Here is a 14,649-nt window from a genome sequence, read left to right on the forward strand (position 1 = left end):
TCTTTTAAATGCTGCTAGGCAAGTCCTTGCTATTCTGCACTAAAAACTCACTGTGTGCTGCTGACATTCCAGCCAGGCTTCTTCTCCTCTTCCTGAATCCCTCTGTTGTCTTACTCTGTCCTCTCTACTTCTGTATCTGCTCATGATGCTCCGTGAAAAGCATCAGGGACACATTCTGCTCCCTAAAGGACTAAAAAAAGAATAAGTTACATACACAAAACTCAATATAGCTGTGCTACAAAAGTCGATGGTAAAAGAGAAATCTAGCGAGTCACCTGAAAGAAACACTCATTCATGACACAATGCAAATTCACCTGAAACAGATAAAAACACTTTATTTCAGTGATCATTCATAGGGACTGAAAGGAAGAGGGCATATTGTGATTTTACCCTCCTGTCTGCATTTTTCAGTCACCATTTGAACATTCTGCTGCAGGCACCAAGTTAAAAGAGAATACTGGACTGTACACACAGAGGGGCAATAAAAACCACCACAGCCAGTCCGGCAATACTGCAAGGCCACTGTGGGCTAGACTCACACACAGCTGATTAATAAGTCCATGTACAGTTCCATGTCAGACACTTCGCTGACCTCTGTGTTTTGCTGAAAGGAAAACCGTGCAGAAATTTCAGTTTAAATAATTCGAGTCTCTTTGTTGTCCTCGTGAAAAGGTCAAGGTTTTTTTTTTTTTGTTCTCAGTTCAGACGTCTTTTGTAAAATAAATTATTACAGAAGAATATAATGTCCTGGCAGTTCCTGCCCATATTGGCTCCACAGGGAAGAGGAGGGGGGCCATCCATCAACTGACCTCAGCCCCTTCCTCAAGTGTGGAGGCAGAAAAAAAACAAAAAAGACAGAAAGGGCACACTCCTAATCAAAGCCCCGAGGTCATCATCTCACACGCAGCCGAGACATCATCCACTCAAGACCCTGGCACAACCTGGAGGTGAACAAGAAGTTGGGAATGCCGGAGAGGAACAGGGATATGGAAGAGAGAGGGGTAGGAATGCAGACAGACGAGCATTAAAACCAAAATTCTTTATGCTCACAGTGATACAACAAAGGATAAAGGCACATTTTCTTACATCTAAGCCTAATTGTGTGTACATTGAGAACTGCAGTTCTTACCCCTCTCCAGTGAGGGCGCAACAGGCTTGGATGTGCCACTGGTGGTCTTTAACAGAGGTCAGCTGGAGGCTCTGGGAGATCTCAGCCACAGACATGCAACCTTTCACGTCCTGCTTGTTGGCAAAGATCAGCAGTCCTGCCTTTCTCAAGTCCTGGAGGGCAAATCAGAGGCATCACAAAAACACAGTGAGAAAATGTAGATATGTTTTGTTTTTTGAAAGACATATGGTGACACTTGCAGACAAAATTGCGTAAACATCTAATTTTAATGACTCTGATAGTTTTGTCTGAAAAATGTAAAGTATAATCACATATATAATTGAAGAGTTTGAGTTCAGGTGCTCCATCACTAAAGCTAAAAAGACCTGTTGATCCATCTGAGATTGTCAGGCAGTGGAATTGATCAACTTGGCCAATTGTTTTTACATTTCTATGATGGGTTTTGCCTTACATTTTTAAATAAGTTTGAGTAATAAATAAACCTTCATCCTAAAAACTGATTCAAAGTAGGATAGTATAAATTACACAGCAGTTAGTGCTACTTGTGTCTGTTGATTTGTGTAATTTATATGCAAATTCCAAATAAAAACAGGGCACACACAAAATTAATTAGATAAATCGCTTTATTTAGTTTAAATTGTCAAATAGGAGCCAAGGAGGAAAATTGCAGATTTTTTTTTAGTGAGCTGATAAAACAAATGTAATAAATGAACTACTGTGCACTTTGTGGTTCCCTTTTGTTAGTCACTCACTGAGCACAATGTTTTTACTTCTACTTTCGTGGGAAAATTGACTGTGTTTTGCTTTCTGTATCAAAAACAATATTTGAACATTCTCCTTAACAAATGAAGAACTAGTGTGCAGTGTTTTGGGGGGATATTATAGCAGAAATGGAACATAGCATTCACAACTATGCTGTCACTAGTGTATTAGCATTGAATGAACATAGGGAGCAGGTTCTCTTCCATGGAGTCTGTCATGTACCGCAACCATGTTTCTACAGTAGCCCAGAACAGACAAACCAAACCATTGGTGTGGCAAACACATAGCTTCTTTTACTCACTTGGAGACTGAGGGATAGTCAGTTGACATTAGCAACCTCACCACTAAATACAACCAAATCCTACATGCCAGTCCTTCAAATAAACTTTTATTTTATGAATCAAGTCTTGTTTGCCACACAAAGTTCATTCATTCAGGTCAACAATTTTTTCATTATGTGTTAATTCTAAAAGACATTTGTCTATGCCCAGAACTGAAGATTTACATCCAAATGACCAATCAGTGATATAAACCCCAGATAATTTTATGAATACATATAATAAAATAAAATGACATAATTACAATCATCATTATCAGTTTTTATGATACTCACTTCATGTGCTAGCATTCTGTAGAGTTCTTCTTTGGTCACCGAAATCCTTTCTCTGTCTGTACTGTCAACCACCACAATTACGAACTAAACGGGGAAGATGGAGAGAAATAAGGCTAGTTATTAAAAGGCTGAATCTGCATTTAAACTTTGTGAAACCATATGCACAGCACTATATGGTCAGCCACACAACTATATTATAATAATTTAGTTTCTGCGGACATTCCCAGTTATTAAGAAATTGTTGTGAATTAATAGGACGTAGCTTTTACAGAGGAAATATAATTGCAGCGATATTTTAACTATAGTCCGACCAATATTTAAGCATTGTCAACATGAATATAGATATTTTTCAAAATAAACATTTCCTCTACATTTGGGTCAAACAAATTGGCTTTTAGGTCACTGAAAATGAGATTTAACGAAGTGATAGATGGCTATAATAATAATAATATCAATAAAGATTTTAATAACTGCTTTGTATGCATCTGTGTGAACATGTCAAATGGACAATTTGGGAGAAAATGAAGTCACATCTCAGTTTGGCCAGCCCACTGTTCACTGTTGCTTTTTGTAATAAACATGTCTGACAAGCAACAAAGGCAGGTATATATTAGGGCTGGTCCAAATAGCAATTTCTGGGCTCCGGATATTTGGCACCGATTAATGACGATACCCGAATTTTCGGATCGGTTCGTAACGGTACGGAGGAACAAGCTGAATACTTAGATCGGTTCGGATTGTAACGTCTGATGTGTGGACAGACAAACTGACGGGCCGAATACCGATTGTGCGACATCGTCCGACTGGAGGGGGGAGCAATCCGAATATTCGGATTTTAAAATAAACATTCGGATACCGCCATCACGACTGAATATTCGGATATTCGGGTCCAGCCCTAGTATTTATGTAGACAAATTTCAATACATTCGAATAGTGGTTACAGGTGTACAACTGAACCTGGTATTGCTTCATAACTTCATCAGCACACAAAACCCTCAGTGTCTGCCAAGTCGAATATTAATTGGTCAACAGCCTCCACAGTTTAAAGCCCACAGAAGTGATTAGAATTAGAATGGCTTTATTGTCATCATACATGGCATGACGAAAATATAAATAGCTTCCACTGGACGGTGCATAACAACAAGCAATAAGTAATAAAATATCAACATTAAATAATAAAATCAATTGTACATATATAATAAAACAATATTAAAAATGCCAACGTGTGCAAAGGAGGCTAGATATTTACAATATGGGAGATAGATGAAATGGAATAAGAACCAGTAGCCTAGGATAAATATGTTATGGAATTGCATGAAAGCAGCAAAAAGTGACATTGTGCATTCAGGTAGACAGGTGCTTGGAGTTCAGGAGTCTGATGGACCATGGATAGAAACTGTTCCTAAGCCTGTTTGTCCCGCATTTTGAGGATCTCATCATTAGAGCATTTGCAGCTGTTTTAGCATTCATGTGTGTACAAAGATACTTTGGAAAACATTATGTGGGCAGAACTATACTGATAAAACAGAAAGAGGAAAATATCTGTCTTTAAAATAACAGTATTAGTATGTATAAGGTGTAGGGATTTAAAAAATCCAGTAACAATACATTGGCCAATAGCATTTAAAAAAACAAAAAACACTTAATGTAAACAAACAATCTCAAAGCTCCAAAGATTCCTTTTTGTGATTGAGATCAAGACACTTATTAAGCAGGACATTTTACAGTTGAAAAATTGAACTGTCTGTGTTCTGACCATCAGATTTATGTTGCTTATATGCTGCAAAGTCTCATTTGTTGGCCAGCATGTTCGCAGAGCAAATTTAGTAAATATTGGCTGATAATTCAGTCTTGCCAATTTATCAGCCTTGTTAATAGTTCAAACAGTTCTGTTTATTTTAATTATTAGCAGTGAACCAGGATAACCTGCTATTACCTCTGTGTTTGTGTAGTATGTATTCCACGATGACCTAAGAGACTCCTGGCCCCCTATGTCCCACATAAGAAAATGAGTGTTGTTGACGACGATCTCCTCCACGTTGCTCCCAATCGTAGGGGAGGTGTGTACTACCTCATTCATTGAACTAAAACATACAAAACAGAACATTCACAAAATTAACATTTTTTATGCACTACATGGATTGAAAAAGCTGTGAGAACATATACAGTAGCTTACTGAAATTACTTACAACTGGTAAAGAATTGTGGTCTTGCCAGCATTATCCAGGCCCACAATAATAACTTTGTGCTCTGAAAGGCAAGACGGACACAAAGAATTCACAGATCAACAGTGACATCAATATGTGGGTTAGATGTATCACTCTTATGTAAACCCAGTCAAGTAATCTGTTTAAAAGATGTCTTTTGATGTTTTGATGGCGCTGCACTGACAGATCCGAACAACAGCCTTTTTTGTGTGCAGCACTATCCTTTGGTACCAAACTGTGTAGCTTCACACATCTAGCAGCTCTGGGACATTGTGGTGCTGTGAACGTGTACTTTCACATCTACAGATGAGTTAGTGGGTGGTCTTAAGCAAGCTTGTACAATCAGGCTGAAAGTAGCAGCAGCGGTGGAGATGGCACATAGAGTGTCTCTGTAACACAAAGCGGCTTTACCTGTGAAAAAGACCAACAAGATGTGACAACTGGATCGACTGCTCTCTTGCTGTTGTTACATTGAAGTGAATAATATATATAAGAATAGGATAAAAGGAAAAGATGCAGCATGGGGGATAAAAGTGCTGCTTGGTTGTCTATAATTCTTTTTTTTTTCTGATATAATACCCTGCTTCAAGCAACAACAACACTAATGGCTCTTTTAATACCTAGAACTTAATGATGTTGCCATGTTTCAGCTTCCATGACAAGAAAGAGAGACTTGAAGACAGAAGAGGAACAAAAACTGGTTGGTGTTATTAGATATGGCCAAATGGGTAATTGAGAGAAACTAGAGCATGACAGAATGACATCAAACCCACACTCTACCCACACTGTTCTGGTTGTATATATGTATTTAAGTACAGCTTATCAGAAAAATCTTTATGTTTGGTCTACGGAAAAGCTGAGCATCACACAACAAACATACAAAGGCTTGCAAACTAGGCATGTATTTGGTCTTCTGCTGATATGAGAGTACAGGGCAAAGGCTGACTTTTAGGTATTGTTTTTAAACTCTTTCAGTTTGTGAGCTTTGAGTTGAAAACACATCAAACTACTGCTTTCAAGACTAAAATAATAGATACATTTAAAATGGACTTTTACACAGCCATACAATCCATACATCAAAACAAATAATTTAATTTACAACTAGAGTAATATCTGTAAAATTAGCATGTAATTCCCAAAATGTGTAAGGAACTTGGGAGATGGCAAAGCTATTTTCGAAAAAGCATCATTAGATAATAACAGTGATGGAGTCTTGGTTATCACACACAACGCAGCTTTCACCTTGAATCTGAATGAGGGGATATTTCTAAACAGATCGCAACATCAGTAGGGTGTTTCAAATACTGTTTTTTTTTTTTTTTTTTTAATTTTGACAACTGCTAGGTTTTAGAACTTATATAGAACTTGTGTGTGTGTGTGTGTCTATATATATATACATATATATATATACATATATATACATATATATACATATACATATATATATATATATATATATATATATATATATATATATATATATATATATATATATATATATATATATATATATATATATATATATATCATTACATATCATTTCATCAAGTGGTCCAAGTGGTACTTAATAACATCTTCTTTACTCTGCAATACATACATTTGAACACTTGAAAATCACTAAATTTTCTGTTATATATGGCTAAAATATGGGGTGAAAACGTGCATATTTAATTTGAACATTTAACGTAGAAGGATTTATAGAAACAAGTTGTGCTTGGTGTCAAAATTTAGGGCAATTCCTGTACTTTCACATGGTGTCTTTTATTTTGTGATACTACTTATCCCACATGCTGATACTGACCTTTGAATCCGAAGGTCGGACAGATATTTTTGATTTTTAGCTGTTCATATATCATACATAACATAACATAGGACCTTTATTTTACAGAGATCCTTTCCCTAGGTAGCCAAGATACAGCACATAAAATTTCTAATGAATAGGATTAGTTTTTGTGTAAGAGGTGGCCAAAAGTAGCATTTTAGAAGTTTGCGATCGATAAAATCTCAACTTCTCTGTAACATGCAATTATAAATTTTAAGTAAATATTTTCACATTTCTTAGGACTATGGATTCCTATGAAATAATCCTGAAAATTTCAGACCTCTAGCTCTTTTTGTTCAGAAGTTATAGAAGCCTGAAAATAGCCAAAAATTTCAAGTCTTATTTTTGGTTGCAATTTTAGGGTACCCCCTACCTACTTCAAATGGTCATAACTTTGGAACTCTTTACAATAAAGTCTTGAAATGTTGGATTTTTCCATCATATATAATGTTCTATAAGTATGTAAAAATTTAGAAAAATCTGAGAGGGTCAGGTGGGAAATTTTCTTAAAATCTGAAATCTGTTGATTTTATATGGAATGACCCATATATATATATATATATATATATATATATATATATATATATATATATATATATATATATATATATATATATATATATATATATATATAAATAAATGTAGACTCTTTTCTGTTCAAGAACACAAAACATACAGTGTTCATCCATGGAGCTAGAATAATACACACAAGGAATTAATTGCAAGGATTTCTCAGCTAACCTGTCTGCAACATACCATAAAAATTCTGTCCACAACCAGTGTGAACCCTTTAAATTCCATTTTCGGCAAGGTAAAAATTCATCTGCATATACAGAATTATCACATACAGTTCTCCTGCAGCAACTAAAACCTTACAAAAATGAGGATGTGAAAGCAGACACAAACAGATATGCACAAGGGCAAAATGTGGGACTTAATACCACTCGACAATACTGAACCTAAACAAAATAGAACAGCTGTGAAGACAAGGAGTAACCTTATTCCTGCAAAACTGTAGCTCTTGCAAGCACAACAGGCTGCATGCTTAGATGTAACACAAAGCTCACTACACTGCCTACTTCAGTGCAACTGGAAGAAGTGGGAGCATAAAAAAAGTGCAGTGTGTAGAATAAAAAGGTCATGCAGGTGTGACCACAACTGCTTGCATACATTCTAACTACACACTGCACAGTGGTTGCATAGGTTTCCCCCCGATTATCGCAAGTAAGATTTCAAACTATTTTTTTTAAAACCTATTCAGCCAAATATTTTGTCTATTGACTGTTTACTCCCAAAATTCACGGTGATGTCTTACAATTGCTTGTTTTGATAGTCCATTTACTGTCAAACAAGACAATTTTGACAATTTTTTAGTGGAACTAACAAACTGGGTGCATTTTTGATCGGGATAAAAAACATTAAAACAATAATAAATTATCTAAACTGAATAGGTTAAAAAAAACAAAAACTCTTTCCCCACACTGTAAATATGAATGTGTCAGTTTCTCTATATCTACAGTGTGTACGTCACCTGTTGCTCAGTTTGTTAGACAGCTTAGTTAGCCTCCTTTTTTTTAATTAATGAACAGAAATGCTACATCAGCATTCATGCATACTTCAGACCAAACCTAAGATCATGTGGAAGCGAGATAATAACGTGACTATGTTGCTTAATTTCTACCATTACCCTCAAGCCTTTTAAAAAAAGACCATCAAGACTATCAGGTTTGTAATGTCTAATCACAGGCTCTCATCTCTGTAAATGAACTTCTGTTGTTCCTCTGGGTTGAATGAATCAGGTGGGTGCAGCCATGGTAAGACTTCCTGGGACTTTAAAAGTGCTGCCGGGGTTAGATTCAGGGGTTACAATAAAAGCTTTACAGACAGGATGGATACAAGTAAAATAGAGCAAAGTTCACAGGTTATCAAGCAGCTATAAATCATTTCTGTCTGGTAGTTTCATTATGATTGTAATGTTTTTGTGGCAAAAATCAGTGCCCCAGAAGCTTTGCAAGAAGAGGTGTAAGAGGAATAGTTTACAGTAGTTCTGGGTGATAAAACGATTCATATCGGCGGTAGACACGTTAGCAATAGCAATAGGAACAATGGTTTCACTTAAATGCACCATACCATCATGCAAGCTCATGATTAAAACACAAAGATGGGTTTTATGAACAACCGTCAGAATGCCCATTTGCCCTCTGTCACTCTCTCCATGGCTTTTGTGCAGGTTTTCTGGGGTGTTTTGGTCCACTTATCCACTTGGATCTCTCATCATCCTCAGCCATCCCTGCTGGGACCAGCGATTGCCGATGCAAGATGTGCTTCTTAGTCAAAAAACACCCATGATTCTGTGTACCACTTTACTTCAGCGATGCACTCCCAGCTCTGAGTGCATGTGGTGACTGGTGCAGTGATACCAAGTACTGGCCAGTTAGTAAAAACCTTAACCTCACTGTGGTGCAGCCACTTCACCCCAATCACCCTTAAAGAGTCTCTAACTGCTTCCTTAATTTTATGTAGATCAAGGTGAGATCATCTCTTTATCTCTGTTAATGTGTGTAATGCATTTATGTACAGTATTCATTACTGTCAACACTAAAATATTACCTGTGTACATTGATAAATATGGTGTTTAACAAGAGACCAATGTTGACTGAAATAAAACCTTTTTTGTTGTTGTTGCCCATCTCTATTTTACAGCTGACATGCATGTGCCATCTCAAATGGTGACTGTCTGATTTAATAAAGCCAGGTGTGAATGGATTCCGGGTTACCTGCATTCTTGCTCTAACACTGCTAGGATGATATGACCACACAGGCGGTACACAGTCTGTGATTCACTCTACAGTCATTCATTGATCCTTATTGGCCCGAGTATTGTGCTGATGTAGCTGCCTCCACTGTGCTGTTTGTGAAGCCATCTCCACACACAATACCGGCCACCACTGGGCCATACGTCGGGCTGCATGTCATACGGGTTTCGCAATGACTGTTTACTGATTCAAGATCACTAACCGAGGATCTGCTTGGCTTCACGTATCTGCACTTTATAAATAATCTAACACAAAGTTAACCCAGAGACGGTACTGAGAGCTGGTGGAAAAACTACATTCACCCCCAGACAAAAGGCGACACATTAACAATACGTTATATAGCTGATGTATAGCAATAATAAAACCTAAAACCACGTAGAGTGATGTACACTGTAATGAAAAGAAAGCTGGTTTCTCAGAAGGGAGCAGTCCAATGGGCCTTCTCTGACCATCGAACCCACATAGCTCCCACATCTTCGACAATTTCTGGATAAAAAAACACAGCACCGTGCTTACCTTGATGATTAAAAAGCCTCCATAGCTTCGTAAATAATATCCCCATGGCTGACGGTGAAGTTTTTCGATGCCAGCTTGTAACAATCCGCTGTAACTTAGCCAGCTAGCCTCGGTGACATCCAGTGCTATCAACTTTACCTAGCTAGCTAGCTCGCTAACTAGACCGACGAAGAGCTGTCAAGGCATGTACGTACAACCGCCATACTCGTGTGAACTAAATCCGACTATGGTTCTCTCTAACGGGCTGAAAATGTAGGTATGACGATTAGGTTATTGCCGGAAACTAAACCAAAACGGTAACCGCTGTGGTTAGCTGGTTGGTATCAGCTGCTGTTGTGAAGTGCTCTGCGCTGTCAATCTTGCGCATGCGTACTTGCAGAATTGGTCCAAATTGATGTACACGTATTATAGTATCCATCCATCCCTCCATTATCTATACACACCGCTTAATCCTCATTAGGGTCGCGGGGGTGCTATAACCTATCCCAGCTGACTTGGGGCGAAGGCAGGGGACACCCTGGACAGGTCGCCAGTCTGTCTGTTATATTAACAACTTTTTTTAAAAACACATTTTTATTGCAATGAATTTGTGCTCTTCTGTTGCATGCTGCTAGCCCAAAAAGCTGCTAAATTGCCTTTCTTTGTTGCTTAGCAATGACACTAAAGATCTATTCTGTTCTGTTCTAGTGATTCATTGTTTGCTTCTATAATATATATAATAATGTAAGAGAATAACGCTACTATATCCCCGCTACTCTGTAAATTCATTTCTACACGCTCTGTATCCTTCACTTAGGTACATTATCCATTGTGGCATAAAATTATCATGCCCAAAAAGGTGTACATAATCTTTATTGTATGTGTATTTTTTAACCTCATTGTACTGTTATTTCCTTGTCTTGCTTCTTTCATCCCTCACTTATCTAGTTGCTGTAACATGTTCATTTCCTCTGTGAGGGATCAATAAAATTTATTTTATTTTATGAAACTAAATGAAAGAGGTTTGGATTCATAGTGCTGAAAATACCATTTTTTCATTATTATACTACAGTTTACAGTAGTCCACTTGCGCTAAAACTATTAATATAGATGACAAAATAATGTGTACATGTTTTTGAACAGAAAATACAGTGCTATCCATATAACAGCATAAGGGCAGTTTATTTCATTACAACTGTAAAATGACAGTGCACACTAACTTTTAATCAATGCATCATTCTCCCACAGGCAGTATACAAATCTTTTAAATTGTTGCTTATGCTCCACCGTTTTGAAACGACGACAATAAAAGCTGGCAGCTAAGAACAGAAGTCTCCTTGTCAATATACCTTGTTTTTTTGATTTTTTTCCCAAGAATCACTGCACAACGAGATCTCTGGTCTAAGAACTGAAAATAAAATGAGAATTTCAATACTTAAATATTAAATTACAAGATACAAGGATATGTCATTAAAAGGTAATGGTATATTAATCCTGTATTAGCTGGCAGAATACACAGAAATTCAAAGATGCAGGAAACTGCTCTACATTTCCATGAAAGTAGAATGTTAAAGATGCTGTGATGAAGGCAGCACAGTCCTGCCCAAGGGCTTTTAGACAGTTTCTCACTCAACAGTAGTATTTAATGTAACTCAAATAAAAGAGTAAAAAGCTGATAACAAGCTGGCGTGTTAAATGCTACTCAATGTTTCAGTATTACTTTATGTCATAAAACCTTAAATAATAAAGGAACATTATCTTTTTCTGGAATTTGAATGCAAGGCTCTGAAAGAAATCAAATGAATGGAATGTAATTTAATGAATTGAAAGTGGAGCTTTACATAAATTATTCTTTGTGTTAATTATCTTTGTGTATACACATGGAAGCCCTCAATAAAAAGTCACTCGCTAAAACCCAATTTCTTCAGTTCCATATGATGTTTTGCTAAACACATGACAGACGACAGCAGTTGATAAATGCATGGCATGTGAAAAACATGCTGGCACATGACCATCATTGTGACTCCTGTGCTGGAAGAGTTCCTTCCTTATTTTAATAGCCTTTATTTTCACAACTAAATCATAAAATCTGAACAATTTAAAACAACACTCAGAATTTAAATTCCCCATCAGATGGGTGAGAACATAAACGCTACACTTCTAGGTCTAACTGACCTCTCATTCCTGAGGTTTGGAGCTTTGAAATTTTATTAGCATCTGCATGATTTACATGTTTCTGTCGTGATATAATTAATGACAAAAAAAAATAGAGGGAACTAAAGGGGGTCAACTTGAAGCTACTGCATGAACCCTGAAGAGAACAACACAACACCATCCATGTCACTTCCAAAATAAATTTAAAAAATGTAAAAACAAAATTGTAAAATTCTGGATTTGGGAACAAGCTTTCACAGGATTTATTACACTCACATCAAGGACAGTGGCACACAAACTTGAGGAGTATTAAAGATGTATTACACTCTGCTTCTACCAGCTCCGTGCAAACAAGTTCTGTGCTGATCATCACCACTGGATGCTGTCTGGCTTGAGTCCAACTGTAATTACAGCCCTACCTGCATGCTACAGTAACAGCTGAAATAGCGGGAAAGGTCCAGAGAAGACTACAGCCCACATTTTTCTTGCTAGTGTGTTCCACTCACAAGCCACATATGGGATATATTCAAATCAGTTCCAGATTTAGCTTCCCTTTTTAAACTTTTCTGCTCTTGTGCTACTTTCATATCCAGTCCCTTGTTCACATCAACGCAAGAGCAGGATTCTTTTTAAAAAATTTTTTATTAGGTTCAAATGCCCATTTGGCAGGAGGCGAGGCCAAACGGGATATGAGGTACTACACAGAAATAAGAGGTTGTTACAGTCCACATGAGTGTAGTAGATTGATCACATTACAGAAAAGCTACCTCAGTTCTTGTGTTCATGGTGGTTTGTTTAGAGACGTCTTTAACGGCGGCTCATGGCTCAGAGCCGATGCCTGGAGTCCTGGCTGTAGCCTCCTGGGGAGCCCCGGTTGCGATGAGGCTTGTAGGAGTCCTGGTAGGGGTCCTGGTAGTCCTCCTCCACCAGAGGAGAGTGGTCCCTGCTTTGTTGTGAGCCTGAGGACAGACGGTTGCGATTCTTGCGTGCTCGTTCGTTGTGGTAGTTCTCGTCGGCGGGCATCAGGCTGTGACGTTCGACTGGCGAGTGGTCTGTTGTGTGGTTGCTGTTCCGGTTTCTTTGGGCCTGTTTGGGGGAGAAAATACTGATTCCAAGGGGTTTTTTGCTTCGTTAGACATCTGACACAACACTTAAACAGACTATACAACAGCAGCTATGCATAATCATACTCTTTGATATGATATTAAATTGGAAAAAGGTTAGTGCAATGGTCCAAAAATTAAACTGAATGAGTCAGTTGTATTTAATGTAAACTCCTTTTGATATAAGCATCATATCTAATTGTACAAGAAGATGGTTTACTGCACCGTACAAAAGATTTAGACACTTTACAGTGTGTCTTCTCTTTTTGCATATTTCACACACTCTTAAATGTTCTAGATCATCCAATTAATATTTATAATTATTTGACAATAGACTGAGAAAACCCTGCCTGTTTGAGTTAGTTATTCATCCAAAGTAGTGTTTTCTTAAATATGCAAAACATAGAAAAGACATACAAATGTTTTAATAAAACATATACAGTGCTGTGAAAAATCTTGTATTTTTACATTTTTCTCACACTTAAATGTTCCAGATCATCAAACTAATATTTAAATTTACTTGATGCTAGACAGACATAACCCACAAAATACAAAATGCAGCTTTAAAATGATGATTTCATTTACTTAAGGAAAAATGTTGTCCACCTACCAATATACAAAACGACTAAATTTATTTTTGCACTGGGTTAGCTTTGTCTTGTATTAACATTAGTTTCATGATCTGAAACATATAACGGTGACTAATACGCAAAAAAATAAGATATTACAGCACTGTATATTTTTCATTAAAACATTTGTCTTCGATGGCTGATTTATGTGTTTTGCATATTTAAGAAAACACTATTTTTGATTTAAAAATAAATAACTCAACTAGGCAGTAATTTCACAGTAGATGTGTCCAAATGTGCCGTTTCATACACAAAAGCAAAAGCAACTGGCAAGAAGGTTGAGTACCAATGACACAGCGGTTGGCCGAGCACACAAGATGACTGAACATCAAGCTGAGTACCTCTTCAAAATCGGATGATGTCCAGCAGCGCCATAAGCTCAGAACTGGCAGAAACGTAGCTAAGTGACTCACTTTTGTGTGAAAACACAAGAACAGAGTGGAACAGAAAAAAGGCACCAGGTGCTCTGGACTCATGAGTCAAAATTAGAGATATTTGGCTTCAACAGAAAGCAGTTTGTTGACTGAAGGGTAGAGAAAAAGATGCAAGGATGAGTTTCTGCCTAGCAATGAAGAATAGAAGAGATTCTGCAGATGAAGTTTGGTCAGAAATTGTGGTTTCCTCAACGTTGAGAAGCACAATAAGATTCTTATCTGTCATTTAGTGTGTTATATGTTCCTTGTTCTCCACCCACTTCTTCTCCCGTCCCTCCCCCTCTCCACCCCTCTACCTCTACCTCTCTACCTCTCTACCTCTTCTGTCCCTCTCAACCCGCCGGCCAGCAGGCAGATGGATCCCCCCATATAAAAAGCCGGGTTCTGCCCAAGGTTTTTTCCCTGTTAAAAGGGTGTTTTTCTTGCCACTGTCGCCTTAGGGCTTGCTCTGGGGGTCAGGCATATGGGTTCTGTAAAGCGTCTTG

The 14,649-nt window shown here is 37.5% G+C and overlaps 2 protein-coding genes across 6 annotated transcripts in view; both read right to left on the reverse strand.

The window, feature by feature from the left end:
- Positions 1-309: 309 nt before the first annotated feature.
- Positions 310-10,230, reverse strand: arl5a (ADP-ribosylation factor-like 5A). The gene is made up of 6 exons (XM_023263872.3): positions 9,866-10,230; positions 4,694-4,754; positions 4,441-4,588; positions 2,505-2,588; positions 1,130-1,281; positions 310-941 (listed from the first exon to the last, which is right to left on the reverse strand). Exons 1-6 carry the CDS (start codon positions 9,909-9,911, stop codon positions 893-895), a joined length of 540 nt encoding a protein of 179 aa, XP_023119640.1. The 5' UTR covers positions 9,912-10,230; the 3' UTR covers positions 310-892.
- Positions 10,231-11,007: 777 nt separating this feature from the next.
- Positions 11,008-14,649, reverse strand: part of cacnb4a (calcium channel, voltage-dependent, beta 4a subunit) — a 63,905-nt gene continuing 60,263 nt past the window's right edge. For all 5 annotated transcript variants that reach the window (XM_023263581.3, XM_023263565.3, XM_023263591.3 and 2 more), the window contains one exon: positions 11,008-13,084. In XM_023263581.3, coding sequence (XP_023119349.1) covers positions 12,824-13,084 — 261 coding nt within the window. In that variant the 3' untranslated portion in view covers positions 11,008-12,823. The remainder of the gene's footprint in view (positions 13,085-14,649) is intronic.

The sequence above is a fragment of the Amphiprion ocellaris genome, chromosome 11 (assembly GCF_022539595.1).
Source record: "Amphiprion ocellaris isolate individual 3 ecotype Okinawa chromosome 11, ASM2253959v1, whole genome shotgun sequence".
Lineage (NCBI taxonomy): Eukaryota > Metazoa > Chordata > Actinopteri > Pomacentridae > Amphiprion > Amphiprion ocellaris.

Excerpts from the sequence above, each read along its gene's own strand:
- arl5a (XM_023263872.3), bottom strand. The coding sequence starts at position 9,911 with ATGGGGATATTATTTACGAAGCTATGGAGGCTTTTTAATCATCAAG. Across the intron at positions 2,589-4,440 it reads CATACTACACAAACACAGAG|TTCGTAATTGTGGTGGTTGA; the intron begins GTAATAGCAGGT and ends TTCCCCGTTTAG. Across the intron at positions 942-1,129 it reads TGCGCCCTCACTGGAGAGGG|GTTGTGCCAGGGTCTTGAGT; the intron begins GTAAGAACTGCA and ends GTTCACCTCCAG.